We start from the raw sequence: 21,559 nt of genomic DNA, 5'->3' as shown, positions 1-21,559 counted from the left end.
TGTCTGCTTGATACACTGTATGTTATTTAATACCATCATGCAGAACAGAAAGATTGGAACATTTGTAATGCATTCACAGCTGGGTAACAAATAAAACTCTATCTTGTGCATGCTAGGAGTGAAGGGTCCTCAGAGAAGAAACAGAAGCCAAAACAAAACAAAACAAAACAAAAAAGGGTTTACAGTGACCATTCCTGGGAACTTACTCAGAGTCTTTGTTCCATAACCGTCGTCACCTAATCCGGGGATGTCCTGCACGGAAGTCCCCAGAGAGAGCAATGAGAAAGGAAGAACAGCCGCAGAAGAGGAAGGAAGAAGTCAGTGGAGTTGAAATGGATACTACCATGACTGACCATGTTGATTGAGCAATCTGGATCCTTGCCTTTTCTTTCTGGAACAAATTTAGACCCTTATTCTGTGGAAATTCAGCCAAAGAAAGAGGCAGTGACTGTGAAAAGTGCCTTTTGGAGCTGTGAGGAAGAAGGAACAACCAGATAAATAAAGTTCCAGAAACTATCCTCACTGGATAAATTCAGGAAAAAATTATTAAGAAAAAAAAAGTGAATATTTGGGCTTGGAACTAGCAAGTATTTTTAATAATGCTGGTTCCCTATATAATTCAAGAAAGCAATAAATGCTTGTGGTGGTACACATTCCAAGATCCAATTTAGTTCTTTAAGCTGTTAACATGGCTGCTTCCTTTAACTGTTAAACTTCCAGTGGAGCTGCCCACGAAAATCAACTTTGTGAAAGTCAAAGGCAAAAAAAAGATTAGAAGAAATATTTTAAAAACTAATTCGTTTAGTAGTGTGAAAGAAATCATATTTGCCTTATTTTGAGCCAATTCTGATCTGGGAGTATTTCTGAGAGACAATTTCGGATTTATGACAGGTGTCACAACAACTTTGAGGAGCCATATTTCCGCTTCCAAAAGTTTAGGTCACTGCTTTATTCTTCTGAAAATTGTATTTCCAGAGATGGGAGGAGAAGCTGGATCCAAACTGCAGTCATACACTGGTCACAGTAGTAATACCTCTCCTGCCTGCCTATGACAGATATTTGCCTAGATGTGTGGGATACTGGCATCATGCGTGTCACCCATTTGTTGTGCTGCTGCATGTGACATCGTCTCCAAGAGGTTACTTACGTTCTGGATCACTTGTTTCCTGCTCACTCTGCTCCTTGCTCTTGTAGAATGGGAATTTTCGTGAAAAGATGAAGTTCTTTTTACGCTTGTCATTGAATGACTGTGAAGGAGAAAAGGCATGGGGCAAAAACAGGGACGTCTAATTGTTGTCACACTCATGCTGACAAAACAACTAGTTTGTAAAAGTGGAGAGAACTGTAGTGACTCAAATCAGCACAAACTAAGTGGCTGCAAAGAATCTGAGGTGTGGTAAGGTCTGAAATTTGAAGGTAAAGCTCCTGAAGACTGGATTGATTTGATTCCACAGGTCTTAAGTCACAATGTACAGCTCCCTACTTGGAAACTGTTGTGTTTGGCTTGTTTAGATGAAGGGCTACAGATGGTTGAGCATGCTTTGAGATCAAGCCATCCATCTTTAATCACAGCAGACTGTGCACAGAATTAATTAACTGTCTGAAAAGAATTGGCTGTAATATGGAAAGCGGAAGTCTTTGATTTGCTTGTAGTGTGTGGATTCAGCGATTCAGCTCTGTGTCAATTAAAATTAAAAAATTCTTTACTGGTAGGTGCTGTTGATTTAATAATTTATTTGGCCTCTTTATTGACAACTTTATACATTTTTAAAATGCTTTTAATGCTTAATAAAAAAACCCCAACTTTGTTTTATTTTATAGATGTCTATTTATGCATCAGGTTTCTCTGGATAATACTTTTAGTTCTATGTGATTTAGAAATGGAATTTTGCTGATGAACAGTATTTCATTGCATGATGAGCAAGATATTTCGCTGTAATTCTTCAAATCAGAAATTAATATAGAAGAAATTGGGGTTTCTTACATGATAAAACCTTTGACTTCATAAACAGTCACAAGGGCTTACAGCACTATCCTGTAAAAACAGGATGCGCCTACTTGAGACATTTATTTCGGATATTAAATAAGGAAATAGGGTCCCTATACAGTGAATTGAAAGAAGCTGGCCTTCTAGAGCTGCAGACAATATGTGTCTGAAGTGATCTGTGCTGTCAGTCAGACAGTGACCTATAATGTCTCTTATACTGAACACATACACAGGACTTTGCAAGTGATGACCTCCAAGAGAACAGAGACCTTATTAAATCATTTAAAGGACCAATCTCATGTGTTTGTCATTGCTCAAATTGAATATAACAAGTATTTGGCTCCAGTTCTGCAATGGAATATATTTAGAGTCTCAGAACACAATTTATTTTCTTACATTTTGAAATAATGGAATAAAATGTGGTTTAAAATATGTATTTCTGAAAGATGGATACTGAAAATCTCTGTTGAAATAGTTGGATACTCATGTCACGAAAGTTTCATACCACTTTTACATTTCAAGCATATTTTAAGTTTAGTAACTGAAAACAAATTAAAAAATGCACATGTAGAATAAATGATCCATGAAAATCTCTCTAAGTATGTAAACATTCAATGTGAAATTAATGTGGAGGTCATGCACAAATAATCCAGACAGCATGCAATTTCAAAACAAAGCAAGTATGAAAGAAAGCCAGAGGGGAAAAAAAAAGCACATGAAGGATTAAAGTAATCTATGGATGAAAGGAGGACTGACATGCGCATTACATCACTTTAATGACCTAATGGATATAATTAAATTAAAATGTGTTCTCTGTGATAATTTCTTTTAGTTTTCAAAAGAAAGGAATGTAGCATGTTAACACTTCTGTTTGTGAAAATGTTGTTTGTCATGATTCATCTGAATTTGACATAGTAATGCTAGTGGCATTACACTTTTAAAGGGAAAAAATATATATAAACAATAACACCTCAAAAAGCAAGGGAGTTTTAAAATTACAATCACTTCATTACAGTACTTTCAAATTCAAGAGAATGTTATCAAATTAATAAATAAATATGCTTTTTCACAGAAAATATATGAGAAATAACACTTATATATATAGTTTCAATTTTTTCCCCAACAGTCTAGAGCAAAAACTTCAGAAAGTACATTTTTACCAGAAAAGCATATATTATTTCCACACTTATGAATGATCTAACAGTATACATATAGACAGATATTTTCTACTGCTATATAAACTTTTTCTCCTTTTGCAGTTTCAAGTACTGGGTTGCTTTTTAAATGAAATATTGTTCCACTTCAATTTAGATGATCAGAATCTGGCAATTCACAGCAGATGACTATCATGTGCAGCTATGTCACTGTATTTACACTGGTAAAAAGCTTTCTTCCTGAAATAAAGCTGATCTGAGTTATATTAATATCCATAACCAAATATGTTTATGCATGTGATATATTTCTATAGATTAATCAATGTCTATATTCATGTTAATAACCATATATACTGGCATGGTGTAGTCAGAGGGTTTATATTTAAAATAACAAAGAAACTGTAAAATATTATAAAACACTAAAGTGGGTCTGACTCTGCAAACTTATAGAAATAATTAGTCAGTATTAACTGAAGGAGCTTACCAAGTGTTTATTTCCCTAAATTAAGTGCATGTTTATTCACAAGGAATCAATGACAAGAGCCTTGATTTTGGTTTTGTATCCAATATAAATGGTATTAAAGTCAGGCTGATGGTCTCCCCCTTAAGGATATGAAATCCTGCTAACAGCCCCAAAAAAGCTTCTTACAGATATCAAGATTTATATCTCTAATGCATAGAGACAAGGGGTTTGGCAAAGAGAGAAGGGGGAGACTCACACAGAATAAAACCATGCTTATATTGCACACACCATGTTAATCCTATATTTTGTTACATTGGTGGGAGAGTAGAGACCAGTACTGAGTGTGTATTTTCTTTTTTAAGACAGGAGCACATGTATGAGGATCTGTGGCAAGGTTAAACTCCAAAACTCAGAGGTATATTTGAGAAATTTCATTTCAATACAAAGGAAACCACTCAAATACTCTGGAGCCATAGGCTCTGTATGCTTGTGGAAAGGTGTGAAATAGGTGTAGGATAAATGAGACAGAGGTGTTTGCCTACATCTCTCCACCTGATACAAAAGTTGCATGCAATTGGATATACAATTGTGATAGCAAGCTTAGCCTGATCCAACAGAATTTATGCAGGAAGAGTTTCTGAAAGTCAGTGGAAAAGTGCTTGGAAATGGATTCCTTGTAAGTCGCAGGTTCTCTGCCAGAATGTAAAAACCTATAATGGCAAATAACTCAGGCATTTCAACTGCAGTGAAAACCTGTACAACAGATTACTTGTATCTGTCACTGCCATCACAGATCACCACTAACCTAGGTAATGGCAGTAGGAGGCACTTAAAACAGACAAGTGCCTAATAAAAGGCAAATGAAATTTTCAAGTTGTTTGACAACAGAACAGCGACATCATTCACAGCACTTGATCTGCGATTGGAAAGAGTCTCCTGAGAAAAAAACAGTGGAGGAAAGCATTCACTCATGTCCTGGATTGAATCCCTATTTGATACTACTTAAGCATAGACTGTGTTTTGAAGAAGTCAAGAAAAATAATTGTGGTGTGCACTGTGCACTGTTGCTTGACCAAGTATCCCCAGATGTCCCCAGTTATGTAAGCCTGGGTTACACATACCAACCTTCCCTGGTTGTGACAGACATTAAACCACTGTGTGTTTCTCCTTCTCAAGAACTCACTTGGGTACTTTTCTGTGTCAACATCAGTTTTGTATTCTAAATGTTTTTCCCTAGGTTCAGCAGCCTTACATATGTTACTCATCAGCTAATAGAGTAGTGGTTTTTAAAGGAAATTTTCATGTAACACTAAACAAACAATCCGATTTAAAAATCTTCTTCTAATGGTAAACATCACAGAAACCAATCTCAGTAATTTGACAGTTGTACCATTCTGCAATAGGCAACCATATTGTTGTTTACTTTGGGCTTCTTCCCAAATTTTTTTTCATAGCATAGCTGATCTAACCCGTACTTGGTGCAGATGTGCTCTTGACACAGGTTAGGCTTTGCAGAAGATCCTAATATGTTTGGGAAAGATTTTTTATGGTGCTCCAACAGGTCTATTTTATCAAAGCCAATAAACTCCCAACTGCTTCAGGAATGCTTTCTTTTGCCATTTCATTCAACAAATGCTAATCCTCAGTCATGAGTTGGGAACCAGTGTGCAGGGACCACCTGAGAGAAAGCTGCTCCAGAGCACTGACTGTGAAATTCTTTTTCACAGGGTGTAAATGGATTTCACATACCATCTAATTTTAGGATGGTTTGAGCTATGCTTTAACCTAGTTCTTATGTTATATGATTATGTATGTCAGTTTTGTTCTCAGATTGGTCTAGCAGTGTATAAGAGGAATTAATTTTACTGCTTCTCATCTGCAATGTGGTTTTCTTATTCTTCTTTAATACCTGATTTTGGCCCAAGTTAAATGAAAATCAGCCCTTCTACAAAAATCTACAAAATTTATTATCAACATCACGCCTCTGAAATCCTTTTCCCTATGTTTAGCTGACACTTCTTGTATTAGGGAGATTCAAATACTCATTTGAACACTGACTTTAATAACAGATTGGTCACTCAAACACTGTTAAATCCCTATATTTAAATATTTTAATTTTATAGATCTCTATATTATATATTTCAAATCTCTCTCATAATACCAAAACTGACTTTTTGTGAGGGGCAAGGTGAAGGACATTCCTATTCTGTTAAGTTCAGCCTTTAGTTTTCTTAGATACTTCAAGCCTGGGCTACAGTAATTCCTTATTGAATTTTTGTACCATCATCTGTTTTGATATGTGAGACTACTGGGTGAGAAGAAGCTTAGATGAAAATAACTCTGCTTGCTTAGTTTTCAGGGAGATTTGGGTGCTGGCAATCCAAAATGAAAATGTAAAATCCTGATTAATAGCTCCATGCTGTCTACCTTCTCCAGACAAAGGCAGAGTGGCTTAATATTCATGATTATGAAATTTTAATAATTTTTTTAAAGACTGAATTATTGCTTGTTGTCTGCCAGCAACTCAATTTTAATTCCTGACAAAAGAACACCAAAAACCAATATAAACTACCAGGGGAGAAGAAAGACTAACAGACTTTCAAGAAAACACGTAAAATCAGTATTTCCAATTTTGCAAACCTGTATTTAACTTGGTGGAAGGTATGAAGGGAGTACTTTTCTATACTAATTTGCATGGTTACTTCATTGTTAACAAGATGAATCACCAACATAAAATCTTGCTTATGTGACAGCCAAGGTAATTTACACATATCTGCAGGTTGTACACCAAGATAGTGGGAAAGAACAGTTCAAACAGCAGCACTGGAATTGATAGCATGAAAATAAGAAAGGGCAAAGCTCCTTGACAGTGAAATCAATTTGGATGTAGAATAATCTGCCCCAAGGGAAGTGGAAAAGCCTAGATAATTTTTTCACATTTAAAACAAATCTGCTAATCTTAAGTACTGTGGGGAATAACACTGCAGAGCCTGGAGAGAAGGGCGTGGTGAAGAGAAAAGAGCCAAACAAGAATCCCCTCCCAGCTCTAACATCTGTGTTTCTGTGATGAGAATGCTCACAGACCCAGCACCTCTGAGCTGTGCTGCAGTCCAGTGGGGACCTAGCCAAGCTCACTGCAGCCAAATGGGCAGTGTGAAGGTCTTCTCCTCCTTCCTCAAGTCTCCAGCTGGATGTTTGGCAATGTTGTCTTAAATGCTCTTCTACTCTTCTACTAATTTTTTTTTCTGCAAAGAAACCTTCCCACTTAGAGCTGATGTATGTATCAGCTACTGATTACTCTGATAAATCTTTGTGCATGTGAGTCCCAGCACTCTCTGCAACAACGATGTCAGAAGAGCCCCAGACATCAAAGGTAGCAAAGTGTGCACTTGGCAAAGATTTGGGACTGCCTGATCACACAGACCCACCGGTTTACCTACAGTAGGTCCTTCTGTAGGACATTTATCCACTTGAACTTTGTTCTTCAGTTATGATAAGGTATTTTCTTAAATATTTTTTTAGAACTCTGATTCTCAGTTGACTGTTGGTGCTTCTTTAGGTTTTAAAATGAAATTGAAGATTTTGGTCTCAATACAGTCTTTTGAATTGGTTTCACTAACAAATAAAGCTCCAGAAGGTGTTGGTTATCTGTGCTATTAAAAAACCACCAGCTTGCTAATTTATTTATTTTTTATGAAAACATTCCTGCAGTCAAGTGCTGTGCACTTGTGCAAATGCAAACTACTGCATTAAATGGACCATTGCACAAAACAAGTTACATAAAGACCTTCATTACTCTTACTTTGTTATGAAGTAGTGGAGAAAGATTTACAATACCTACATGCCTTCAAACTGTACTTATGGAAAGATAGTTGGACAAGACAGTATTTTGAAATTCTCTTTTGAGTTACAGTGACTGGTGTAGCAGTTGAATTATGGCAAAGATCTGGCTCAGCACACATAAATCATATCAGGCTCTTGGTTTTAATTGAATACATAGATTTATTAGTCCTTACAGTTAAAATAAATAAAGGCATGGGCAAACAAACCCAAACTTAATCTCTAAGAGACTAGTTTAAGGTTTGTTTTGGAGGTGGAACTCCCCCATCTTGCAGTCCCACAAGCAGGATATCAAGTTGGATGGACTGTGGCAGTTCTTGTGTCCCTCTAACCTTCCAAACATGGTTCCTGAGTCACTAAGGTAATCACTGAGCTGCTTTTATTTAACTGAGTCAGAAATAAAGATGTGAAATATAGAGCATGTCTCTCCTGGATGAGTGTTGACACTTCTGTATCTTTGTGTGATATTGTACTAGAAGAAAATATTATTCTTGTTCTAATTCTTTGACAATTATCTACTGCCAATGCTAAATATTTTATTTTCAACCAGTTTTTTAGAAAAAAAGCCCAAGTAACTATGGCATTATCTCTGCATACATACCAACTTCCTACTATTTAATTCAGGATATTAGACAGCAAGTTATAAAAATAGACCACACATGAAGTTCAACTCAGCACAAATTTCTGCTGGAACAGCTTAGAGGAAAAACAATTAACTCTCAGCTGTAAACTTTGGTATTTTACCTGTGCTAGCAAATTTTCACCATGTTATATTTAATCTGTGACTGATTTAAACATTGCACTACAAATCTTTATGTCAGTGACTCTCCTAAAAATTTCTCTTACCTAAGCAGGGATGGCACAAACTTCTTGTGGGATAGGAAGTACAGATACTATAGTCCCTAATATTATAGGGACTATATCCCCTATATTATAGGGACCTAAGAAACAATATTATCCTATAAATAAAACTCCACACAGTTACCAGAATTACAGAAAAATTACAGAAAAACTCTGTAAAATCTATAAAACGTATGTGTTCATACTGCTCATTAACTGAAAAATTATTCTTTTAGTATTTTCTTTGAGTGAAAAGATGCCAATAGGCATCATCATCTGGATAGGTTCAATGACAAATCCTTTATTTCTCAAGTTTTCTACTCTAATCCACTTTGCTTACAAATTGCTGGCTGATATTTAGAATATATACTTCTCAATAAAATGAAATATGGAAAAGAGACACAAAGTTTTTTTTTTATTTTAATATTTTCTTTCAACTTGAAAGAAATTTTTTCAAATACTATACTTTTACTGGATTTTTCAAAGAAAGCTACCAAAACATATTTCTATACTTCAGCTGGGTAAAAGGCTCAAATCTGACCTGACAGTTATTTTTTCACAATTTCTATAACTGATTAACCTTCTTAAAAACCAAGATTCTTTAACCCATACCAGTTCCCTGCCAGAGCCAACGCTGTTACCATGACATAAATTAAAACTGAAGACTGTCTTGTTTTCCTTTATTTTTGACTGTACCTGGACCCAGCAGACATCATTATTAAATTAGTGGATGTCTTTGTGGAGTGTCTCAAGATAACCTGGAACAACAAGAATCCATACAGTTAAATTTTTCTGGCTATGTGCTGTTTTGGTTACTTCAGCACATGAGTGAAGCAGATGCTGATGACAGCACTATTTGTAATGCACCTTGGAGAAACGCTGAGAAAAAATGTTTAGCTCAAGAGGAATGGTCAGGGCAGCCCAATATTGCAGGCTCAGGTCAATCCAAAAGTGCAGACAGCATCCACTGCCTGGCACCAGCTCCATCATGGAGTGAAGACAGAGATGTGGAGGATGTGAAAACCCATGAAGGAGCAAGGCAGTTGGACAAATGAGATTCAGATTTTCCTCCTTGTCCTGGCTACAGAGAGGGGGGTGGACTTAAGTGCTGTGGGAGTCTGACCAAGTTGTTATTCTGTACCACACACATCATCCCTGGCCTGTGTGGATTCAGCAGGAAAAGCTGGGTACCCTTTTCTGGCAGTCATCCAGTGGGAGTGGCTTATTTGGAGTGTAATTTCCTGCTGGTGTTAAAACCAGCACACTCCTATGTGGAAAGAAGTAATTTCCTCTCAGAAACAACTTGTTTTACAAACAAGAACAATGCTGAGATCTGATTCTTCCACAACACCCAATGCTACCCCATATTTCAGAGGTCTTAAGGCTTTTGACAGAACTTAAATCCAACAAAGAAAAAAACACAGAATCATAAAATATCCTGAGATGGAAAGGACCAACAAGGATCATTGAGTCCAACTCCTGTCCCTGCACAGGACGTCCCCAAGAGTCACACCATGTGCCTGAGAGCATTGTCCAAACATTTCCTGAGCTCTGTCAGGCTTGGGGCTGTGACCACTGCCCTGGGGAGCTGTTCCAGTGCCAAACACCCTCTGGGGGAAGAAACTTTTCCTGATACCCACCCTAAACCTCCTGACACAGCTTCAGCCCATTCCCTTGGGTTCTGTCACTGTCACCAGAGAGCAGAGATCAGTGCCTGCCCCTCCTCTCCTCCTCATGAGGAAATTGTAGCCTGCAATGAGGAATCCCCTTTGTGTCTTGGGAATGATGACCCTGTAAACCACAGCAGCTTTTTGAATATACTCAGACTGTGGATTTTCTTCTACTTTTATGTTTGTCCCAGTACAATCACTTTAGGAAATCTTTTCATTGTGTCAAATGTCTTTAGAAAAGAAGTGCAAAGAAAAGTTGGTCAAAATTCACTGCATATGTGGAAAACTTTCAGATTGTGGACTACAGAATTGCTTCTCCCTAAAGGTGGTGAATCTTTATACTTAGAAAACTGAAGCCTAGTAAAGAATTGATGTTAGAAAAATCTTCATTTGGCAGAGAGAGGGTATAGACAGCCTAATACTGTTATGCTTTTTTTCAGTTAGGGATTAAATTGAGATAATTTCCTTTTTCTCTGCATTGATACACCCAGATGTGCCCTGGTAAACCACTACCACAGATGCTGTGACCTGAGACCAGGGCAGCTGTGACTGCAGCTTCTGCTTAGTGACAGAGACAAATAATCTAATTTTCATACACACTCATAGAAGAAGAAATAAACACAGGGTTAAACTGCAGCAGTTCAGCCACTTTAAGAATGAGGAGAGTGAAGCACTGAAGTGGGCTGTTTGGGAAGAATATGATATATCTGCTGTGACAGGTTTTTAAGCAAAGATTAGACAAATCTGGGATATAGGAGGAAGTTACAGACAAAACCCTCAGGGCAGAGGTGACCACCTGAGGTTCCTAGAGATCAGTTTTGCTCTGTTTTGATGACTAGGGCTGAAAATATAATGATTTTCTAGAGAGTTAATGGTTTGGAAATACATATGTTTGGCTTTCCCCCATGCCCCCCTTAAAATACTTAATAAACTGTCAAAAGGTGTCCTCTGTATCAAGTTCTGTTGGTCCCTGGATTTTGACACTTAGAGGAGAGATGCAGAGGGTTCTGTTTGCCCCACAATACCAAATTTGCTATCTCAGTCAGGTTTCCTTTCGTGCCTCAGTGCAATGTTGCTAAAATGACAATAAAGCAAGAAGATGACCTTACATTTCAGGCATCTGTGGGATCTCTATAGAGAATCTGCACATAAGAAATATTATTAAATGCTATCAAACTTCTGACTGTCGTAATAAATTAATTTGGAGGCAACAGAAGATGCTGGCTGAGTGTGACATAGGTGATCTGCCTGGAATCTGGAAAGAACTGTGGATGACAAGCTCAGTGAATAGAAAAACACCCTGTGATGAAGTGATGGAGCAGTGTGCTGTGGGTCACAGCCCAGGGCCTGCACTGCTGACGAGCAGCAGAGCTGGAAGGGGTTTTGGAGGGATGGGGCAGGCACCTCATCCCTGTTCAGCACCCTGCTGAGCAGCCTCACTAGGGCAGGCATCCATCTGGGAATGCTGCCCAGTAAACATGGGCTGAGTATCTCCTCACACCCTGACACACACATTAAAAATGGAGATTGTGAGAGATAACCTTCATTTCATTGGGAAGTAAAATAAGAGTATTTGTACATAGGACAATATTCTGGAGTCACTGTCCAGATAAGGTGTGAAATGAAAAGGCATGTGGTATAAAAAAAAGCAGTTCTCTGTATAAAATTAAGTTTTATCTACATGTTTCCTGATATTTCAACACATCTCTGGAAACAGGCAATATCCATAAATATTACTAAAACTGAGGTGTTGCTAAAAGTCTTTCCAAGAGCTATGATTTCAACTGCAGAATATTTTCAAGAGATAGTCAAGGAAGTATGTGTGATCTGACAGGGAGAAAAGCAAAAGGTGCTATTTTTGTCTCCTGAAAGACCTGTTGTAATTACAATAGTAAAGAAAAAAGCAGATTACTGGCTAATCTCCTTCCCCCCTGCAATATTTCTGTCACTTGACACTCTGTTTGATTCACTAAAAAATCTAAAAAGCCCTCTACAACTGTGGGTTTTAGGATTAGAAAAGGAAAGGCTATTTTTGTTTAGTCTGAAGCCTGTGGTAGGGAGAGCTACCAAGAATTCAGCACTCTGTTATGGTAGATACATAACCCTGTTCACAGCTACTCACATGCTCTGCTCCTTTTGGTGCAAAGGTGAGCATCAGAAGATACTTGGGATATGATCTTGAGTTCAACATAGCATAAAACATACTTTTTAATGAAGTTTGTGCTTATGTAACTTCTTTGGCTTCCTCCAGCAAAAATCAGACATAAACATTTAGGCTGCTCCATTTTCCATTGATTATGCATAGACCAGTGAGCCCCAAAGAATAAGAAAGCAAATAAAGCAAATGCTTAGGAAATCATAACTGTGTTATTTTTTTTTTTTTTAATGTTTCCAATGTCCTGGAAACCCTGTCCTTTGCTGCAGCAGAGAGTGGCTGTAGGGAACCAAAGCAGTGTCATGGTGGATTTGATGCATCAGCCACTTCAGTAACAAATGTACAAAAAATGCTGAAGTTCACTACAACAATTACAAGAATGAAGATAGAGGCTGAACTTGGCCAACACAAAAGAAGCACAATCTTTGCTTGGTGAAATGAAACTGTTTATACTTTTATTTGTATTTTTTTCCCTACTACACAGATGTTACCATCTCTAACTAATTTTATAGATAAAGTAACATACAAGTTTGGCCTGAAGAGGAACTTTGGGCCTTTGGAAAGATTATCCTTTAGCTCTTCTACAAACAGCATGTCATGAATATAAGAGTCACGAATATATGAGCCAAAGGTGCCACAGACCCACATAAGCTCATTCCTATCTGGATTTTAGCTTGATTTTGAAATAAAAGGGTTTTCCTGGGCCTACTGCACCCCTGTTTACCTGGGCAAAATTTTTTCCAAAGTTGAAAAAAAAAGTAAAAAATGTAAATCGTGGACTCTTAGACATTTTACACCACTTTTTGGACACTGAAAGACAAATGGAAATAGTGACACCTGAAATCCACATACATACTCAAATATCAATATTTGAGTGTGTACTCAAATATCTCATTTCATGTGGAAGGTTTGGTCCCAAAAGGCTACAGTAGTCTTGCTCTGTAATTACACAATTTCCTAAACACTGAATTAAACACTGATGTTGAGTGGCTGGAAGATTAATATTACACTGATGATAAAAATGGAAAACAATGTGGGGAATCAAGAGGTAATTAAATTCTTGACACAGTCACTTGGAAAGGGACCATTATTTACATGAATAAATTATTCCCCTGCAGCTTGGATAATATATGGGAAATAGACATTCAAGAAGTGATTTCATTGGCAATATAAAACTTATTATCTTTCAAAATAAGTGGCAAATATACAGGGCTGCAAAGAGTGGTCATTTCAAACTAAAAAATGGAATTCTGATTCTGAAAAAATGCTATGAAATTAATCAGTCTTTTCTAATTGCATTTTATTGCATATTTTTTACCAAGTTATCTGCTAGTGCAAATAATGTACAGTTCCATGTGCCTTATAAGTCTGGAAAACCTGTTTCAGTCAGTACAATAATTCTGCATTTGCACTGAATTCAGGAATTGTTCTGTAGAGCAGTAACAGGGAAGTATTTGCAAGTGTGAAATACTATTTTGCTGGCATGTAGAGGCTTGGGAGCCCTGTGCTAGGAACTGTGTGTCCACAGAAGAGGAATTTCTTACCCTGCTAAGTTGTCTGAAAGGAGAGAATAAGGGAATTATTAGTATTACCCTTATGGAGGTAAACTGAAGGAAGAAGAGATTAAGAATGAGAATTTCAAACTAGGCAGAAGACCACAGGATCAGTAGGTCTGGAAGGGACCTGCTGAACCACTTTGTTATTTCCCTTGCTAGCACCTACCTATGGCCATGTCTGCTCATCACAGTTTTGGCCCTGCTGTTTTCTGCAGCCAAGCAGCACTTTTCCCTCATGGCTGCTGAATCTCTGTCTCCTAGTTTGCTCACAGAAGCCCTCAGTTGTAAATTCCAAACATGCCAACTGGACGGGTTTCAAAAATAAATCCCTGCAAATGTCAAGTATTCACTACTGCTACAACCGCAAGCTACACTTCAGCAGAAAAATCTACCTTCACAGCCAGGACTGTGGGCATTTCTCATGCTGTGACACTTGCCAGCCAGATGGCAGCAGACAGGATAGTAGCCATCAGGCTAACAAGAACTGCTGACTTGGGCACAGTAAAGCAGCTCTAAGAAGAGGCAACAGCAGCAACGCTGCTCTGTCCAGGCAGTGCTGGTGGAACGGAACTTGCACGTTTTGTGTTGTTTGGCCATTGTGTCTGGTGTGAAACACACCTGTGTTCAATGTCTGTCACAACTGTCAAAGCAGAACACCCAAAGCCTATTTTTTTTTTCTGTCCAGGACTCTTTAACTTACAACCTTTGGTTTGTGATCTAACAGCTTTTGAAGCCAGGGAATTTATGCTTCTGGTCCTATTTCATTAAACTGCTATCCATCTGCATTCATTTTTAAAGTCTTTTCTTCTCTATCCATCATTTAATTAAAATCACAGCTTTCATGGAATGCTATTTTCTTAGTATCTTCTCCTTAGGAGGCACTGTCATTCAGGATTATTATAAAAAGAATATTTAATTATTTCAAATATTCAAGTATCATACTAATCTCTTATCTACATTTCACTGTACTGCAGGTCTTGATTGCAACAACCTAAATATTCCTTACGTTGCTAAATTTTTTTTCTGCTCTGTATAAAACAACTGTAAAGTGCAATTTCAAAAGGTTTCAGTATTTACGTACCCCTTTAGCATCAATTACGCCGGGTTTCGCGTTGAATTTCACCGTCTTCAAACGTGCACGCTCCTTTCTTTCAACTCTGGGGAACAGAAAACACAAATGAAGAAACACACGTTGATTATAGCAGCATTTTGTATCAAATTTGACACCTGCTCTCCCAAGACCATTGGCAGATTACTATACCTGAAGTAAACATTTAAAGCAAATTTCATACATGGAAAAGGAGAGATCACTTCCTCAGCCAGGCTGCTGCTTTCTGGCAAATGTGGGACTGGGTTTGAGGAATCCTGGCTGCCCTACACCAGCAGAACAGCCCTGCCTCTCAACAGACATGGGAGTCCTGGAAAAGCTGTTCAAAAATCAGGCAGCATATAGAGTTCTATGGTCAGAGGAATGAAACAAGGACATGTCCTTACTCACCTTGGTTAAAATGGACATTAATGTATAAGTGATGTTTCCTACCTTTGCAAAATCATCTACAGAATCTATCATTGACTGGCTCAAGTGAAAAGATCTGATAACCTACCTGAAACTGAAACACTAACCCTATTTGTCTAAGCCTGGGGATTGCTCTAGGAAATCTCCATTGAATCCTGCAAAGCTAGCTTATAAGAGACATTAGAATACACTCCTGCAAATCTCCTGCTTTCTAAGCCTGGGTAGTAGGAATTCATAATTTCTGATAATTATCTTCCAAAATACAAACTCTAGTGTTTTGACAGAATGATAATTAACACAACATATTTCCTTCTGTCTGAGTAGGCTTATATATGCCCTCCTGAAACACAGTGAATGTTGGTTACTATAGCTACAGCTTAAATTTAGATTAAATGCATTTCTCTGTAAGTGTGGGATATTCACGTGGAAACAGCTCAAGTGCACTTTTCAAACTAAATCTATGTTATTAAAAACACATGAACAGTCTCAAACTTGAACTAGCAGATGAAGTCCCTTGGTAGTACGGGTAAGAAATGAAGACTTGAGGCTGTGTAATTGCCTAAATAGGATTGAGGCTGTGTAATTGCCTAAATAGGATGGATGCCTTCTGAGGAAATAATTAGCACAAATGAACACAATATTCTACTTATTAATCTGTATTAACATTTAAACTCATTCCAGCCCTGCCTAACTTCCTAAAACATCTGCTTTTAACTTAATTTCTTATTCACTGCATAAAGGAATTTGGAAATTAACCCTGAAGAGTGAATCTTATTTATGAAGTTTGTCATAATTGCGTTAGCAGCCATGGAGGCATCACTGCTTTCTAGAGGCATAGCAGACAGATGAGGAGCTGCAGAAGCATTCTGCATGGCTTTAAGAAGTATTTAAGTAATGCCATTAAGTGCCATTAGTCCTTCAGGCAAACATAACAACAATGTTCATATGTGCTCAGCATGCTTACTGAATGTTCCAAACATTTCATCATCTGGCACTGTATTCAGTGTAGCACGCAATGCTGCCTCCCATTGCAATTTGCGTGACACCTTCCACAATAAAACTGTTCTCAGTTACTTACAATATAGCTGAAATGTAAAATTACAAGCTGAAATGTTCTTTGTCTCAGGCTGACTGCATTACTGTTGCTGCCTGAACTGTCAGGAAAATGGGTCAGCTGTCAGAAAAAGGCAAGGACGAAATAAATGGGTTTGCCCAATTTATAATATTTGTATTTATATATTTATTTATTATATTTATAATATAATCTTAAAGTTCTTCAGCTCAGGTGCTCTATTGTCTTTATGTCTTTAGTCTGGAATTTGCATTGTGGCACTGGGTTGCTCTGGTGTTAGGAATATACCTCTATTTTTCCTGAAGGAAAGAAATTCAATTTCTTAAAAGCTTTAGTTTTACATGCTCTGGAGAACTCTTGGAATTTAGCTTTGGCTCTCCAAAGATTTAGTCTTTGTTGAAATGGTCAGGGTGCAGGACTTCAGTGAACTAAGATGTTCTTAGAACTTCTCGTCTAAGCTACTGGATATTTTTGCCAGACAATAGATAGAGCTAAAAAGGGAGCTAAACTGGTGCAGATACAAAGTTTTGAATCTCTGTTCTTTTAGATTTGTTGACCCAGCTCTTAGAAAAGGCACTTTTAAAAGGAACACTAATTCAAACACTTTTACCCCTTTTTTGCAGGTTTATAATTTTTATATTTAAAGAAAAATAAACCTGACAGTTTTTTTTTTTTCTCCCAAGAAGAAAGGAGTTTAGGTCCAAAGGGTTATTTGCAGCAGCTGACACTGTAAATGCCTAAACAGCATATGAGTGTAAATTCCTTACATTTTTTTAGTTGACAGCAGCTGACCACCATTTGAACACTTTGATCCAACAGCTGAAGGAATTGCTTTTAAAGAAAGAAATGCCCTCACTTAACATGATAACCAGTTTTCTATCATCACTGCTGGACAAAGCAGGATCATGGGGAGTTGTGCAAAAACATGGAGGTAGGGCAGAACTCTACCTCCCAGATTTGCAGAGCCCAGACTTACAACCTGACTTGCCTGATGTACACACTGCTGCCATGACCCTTTCTAATGACATATCTGCCTGACAGAGCTATGCCTCAGGGATAAGGAAAGCATGGCTGTGATTTCCAAAACGACTTCATGGCTAAGTCCCATTTTCAAAAGTGCCTGGGGGTGGGGGGGTCACCAAAACGCAAAGAGGTTTCAAGAAATGTTCAAAGAAACCTACACCCAGCATTCAAACACGACTGGAGCTGAAAAGGGCTGAGTCCTATGTGGAGACAGTAACACCCTAGCACAATTTATGGGGATTTCACCTCCATCTTCCCACTCACTCTCCAGGTACAGCTGTGTGCAGAAACTGCTGTGCACAGTGAAATTATCTAAGATCATCTGAGATCTGGGACAGTTGGAGTATACTCTGTATTCTCACTTTCTCTTGAAAACATTCTTAGTGGTAGATACTTCTTGGCCGTTTTTATTTCAGAAATGGTCAGGATTCACTCTCATCTTCCCATGTAAAGCTAGAGAAGTGGAGCAGCACATTGAAAATATACTTCAACCTTCAGTGTTTCCTCACTAGTATGTTCAAGATTTCAGCTCTTTAGGATACTGCTCCCTTCTTACTCTTCTGAGGAACTAATTAATTGGATGCAACACTCACTGCAATGCAATGTCTGTCTGCTTTTGTATTTCTGGGTACACACAGCTGTTGAAAAAGGGCCCGTGGGATTTTTCAAAATGAAACTCAGTTCTTCATAAATGCTGCAAACAAGGAAAAATCAAGTATAACTCAACAAGACATGAACTGTGATCACACACTGGTGGACCACTGGGAGTTGTGTCAGTGCCTTCCTAAAAGCACTAATCAGTCTTCACAGTGGTGATGTAGAATACCAAGTGAGAAACGCTTTAGTCTTCAACAACAGCGTTCATCGTTGATGTAGAACACAGATGCAAATTGCAAACTTGTTTCTAGAATGAAATAAAACAGCAACAGTAGCCTAATTTGCACAGATTCGGCACTGAGCTGTTTTGCAGGATGAAAGTTGTTTCCAAATCCAGCATGTTTTCCGTAGTGAGGAGAGTTAGAAAGTACAAGAATGAAATGTAAAATGGATACTTGAAAGACTTTGCTATGTCTCTTTTTCTGCTTCACCATTTCCAGGTCACCTGCACTGTATTTGTTTTGCCTGCCTATCCAGTGAAAGATAAGTGAAAATATGTATATTTCCATGTATATGTATATTTATATGTATATATAAAAATCCCTATGTATATGCACTATTTATAGTTCAAATATGTGGTCTCAGTTCATAGTTTTTTATTGCTTTCATCTCTGCAAGATGTCAGACCTGAGCTTACCAAGAGACTCCCATTCTCAAAATTATTTTGAAGCATTCCTGAAGTGGCATTTTTGCACCAAATATACATTTTTCAGTTGGAGAGAACGTGCTGTGGTTCAGCTCTCCATCTGCAGTGGCTTGCTTATAGAAAGCAGCTCAGCTGGTCAGTATTTATGAAGAGTAGACCTAATGACATTAGGAAGTGACTTCTCATAAAATTGTAGCACAACCTTATTCTGTCTAAAAGCTAACAGCTGTTTTCCTTCAGCACAGAAGTTTCACATCACTGCAAGAGCACAGGAAGTTTATACCTACACATACATACAAATTTCATTCCATATTAAATTTTTCCAATTAGATTAGTGAGTATAGACAGATTGTTTTAGACAAGCTTATCTGATTATGCCATCTTAAAAAGTTTTATCATTTAGGGATTAAAATGTTAAGGGTTATTTAGAAAGGTAGACAATTTATAGGAAACCATTAAAAATAAAAATCATTTGAGTGGATAAACATGCCCTTCTGCCAAGCTGAGCAGAACAACAAATTTAAGTTGGCTTTTCACCCACAGGGACTTCTGTGCTGGGAAAACCTCTTGTTCCTTGTCCTTAGATGTTTGTGAAACATTGGGTTTTATGTACTTTTCCTCCCACTTTGCTCTGAAAGGAGAGCATGGCTACATGTACTTGTGGGGAGAATGTTGTCTATTTGAGAACACAAGTATCAGGCTGGTATTTTTACAGCTGGTAATAACAGATACAAGTTGCATAACATTTGGCAGTCAGATGTACTTAAACTACCTGAAAATGGGTATCTTACAATCATGCCCAGTCTGACAGCAGTTTTGTGACTGCACATCTGAAGGACAACAGAAAGATCAGTGTAATTATTTCAGTGTTTTAAGGCAAAATCCTTGTTGGCTGCAGAGGGAGCAGTAGTAAAAGTGGAGAGAATTTATGCTCAGCCATTCTGGGGCACTCTCTATGAAATCTCAGGCTGCCTTCCAGACCCATGGACTCAAATCAGGCAGGTAAACACACACCAGAGAAAATACTGAGGCTTGACATTTGTGTGGTGGGAGGTTGCTGTTGTGGAGGGCTTGTCCCTGTGCAGAGACTCAGCAAGGAAACAGTGAAAAGAACTGGAGGTGTAAAATCAATGCTACAGCAAATTAAAATCTATTTACTATTGAATTAGAGCATCTGTCTAGAAATGAAATACACTCTTACATATGCATATTGGTTTCATGCATTTTGTTCATTCCCTTTAACTAAAGTGTTTCCATAGGGAGGGAATCTTGTATATGGGCTGCTCAGTTTGCTGCTGCCCTTTTATAGGAAGCTGATTTTTTTTTTTTTTATATGGATAATAAGAAGAGCAATGAGGCAAATAAAAATTCTCATGATCAAAAGCACGGATTATGTCTAAACTCTAATCTAAATCAATCAATCAATCTATCTATCTATATCTATCTATCTATCTATCTATCTATCTATATCTATCTATCCAAATGCAAAAAAAAAAATCCATTGGAAATCTAATTCTGCTGGTCATTCTAGTACAAATAGAAATTTTCTGTGATAAGGGAGCACTTCACACATGCAACCACAGTGCCAAGGCAATACTGCAGGCTGCCTGAGACATTGGTACAGGGCTGGTGGTTATGTCCCCTCACCTTGGAGACCCTGCCTGATAAAATTGTGCTGTCACCTTAAACATAGCTTGGATAAATATTTTGGGCAGATGTGGAGCCAAAAGACATTTGGCCTGTAATGCTGATTAATTAATACAATATAACAACTATTTGCTGATGGTTAAACCACAACTGAAGTTGACAAGCTCTCATCTGAAGTCCTGTGCTTCCCAACACCAACATGATATAATACCACACCAACTGTATATAATTTATTTGGTTTCTACCCAATTAGCTATGTAGTCCTGTGGCTGAGAACAACAGCTAAAGTCAGACAATAAATACACACTGTCAAATGGACAAAATGTTGTTTGCAGGTGTAGAAATGGCTGCAATTATATTTAAGAACTGCAGGATACTTAAAATTTCATTTTCTTCAATCTCCACAGAGGTCATTGGCTCACTGCTCCCTGAGATTTGGTCCTTGCACGGATCAGTGGAGAAACTTGGGGCCACCCCCACTTTGCTTCTTTCAGTAACACCCTTCCAGCTGCAGTGCTGCCCTCCAAAACTCTCACTTAAAGAAAGCTGGCAATTTAACTATAAACAAGGCAACAAATCCACATGTTGGCAGAAGCACTGAAATCTGATGACAAAAAAGCTTTCAAACTCTATTAAATCACTTAGAGGTAAAGTCTGGCAATGTATCTAAAAACCTGGAGAGACTAATGAGTGGCAGCTCCCCTGTAATTCTAAATTATGGTTTTTTTTTTGCTGGTATAGCACATAAGTCATAGAGGAGAAAAAGAGTAAGGAGTCTTGATTAATCATTCCCAATTTCTCTAATCAGCTCAGGATAAAATGTCATTGTATGATGGACTCTCCTGTAAAAAAATTAAAAACCTAAACACATGGAAAGCAATTACAGCAATTACCATTCCACAGCATCTCAAAGAAGAAATATAATGTAGTTGTTAGGATTTTGTCTGTTTATACTGGTTTTCAGAGCTATTCCATAATGATTTCATTTATGGGAAATGTAGGAATTGTATCTTAGCTGTTGCTGGACAGAAGTTAAGGGAAGTAGAAGTAAGACAGAAGCAAAGCAGACAGCTAAAAGATTCAACCTGGCACTAAGAATTCCTGAATCTATACAGCCTCTCACTGACACAAAGTGCAAAAAATTAAAATTACAGTACCACAGGATAATGTTCCACAAGCAGAAAAAAGAATCTAAACACAAAAGAAAACCCTTCCAAGCATAACCCCCTGAAACACCCAAGACCCTAAAAAAAAAAGAACAGGAATGAATTGGGGATTGAAAAATATAAGACAAATATAAAATTCTTCAATTTACAACATCATGGCCAATTTA

The 21,559-nt window shown here is 37.7% G+C and overlaps 1 protein-coding gene across 15 annotated transcripts in view; it reads right to left on the bottom strand.

Annotated features, from left to right (window-relative positions):
* Positions 1 to 21,559, bottom strand: part of DLG2 (discs large MAGUK scaffold protein 2) — a 963,673-nt gene that overhangs the window by 21,525 nt on the left and 920,589 nt on the right. For 9 of the 15 annotated variants that reach the window (XM_056503649.1, XM_056503673.1, XM_056503686.1 and 6 more), the window contains 2 exons: positions 14,747 to 14,822; positions 1,148 to 1,247 (listed from right to left, as the gene is read on the bottom strand). In XM_056503649.1, coding sequence (XP_056359624.1) covers positions 1,148 to 1,247; positions 14,747 to 14,822 — 176 coding nt within the window. Of the gene's footprint in view, positions 1 to 206; positions 253 to 1,147; positions 1,248 to 14,746; positions 14,823 to 21,559 lie in introns of all 15 variants that reach the window. The other 6 variants (XM_056503680.1, XM_056503706.1, XM_056503665.1 and 3 more) reach the window with 1 other exon arrangement.

The sequence above is a fragment of the Oenanthe melanoleuca genome, chromosome 1, assembly GCF_029582105.1.
Source record: "Oenanthe melanoleuca isolate GR-GAL-2019-014 chromosome 1, OMel1.0, whole genome shotgun sequence".
NCBI lineage: Eukaryota > Metazoa > Chordata > Aves > Passeriformes > Muscicapidae > Oenanthe > Oenanthe melanoleuca.
The sequence above is the reverse complement of the archived record's forward strand: the minus strand, read 5'-3'. Positions and strand labels throughout refer to the sequence as shown.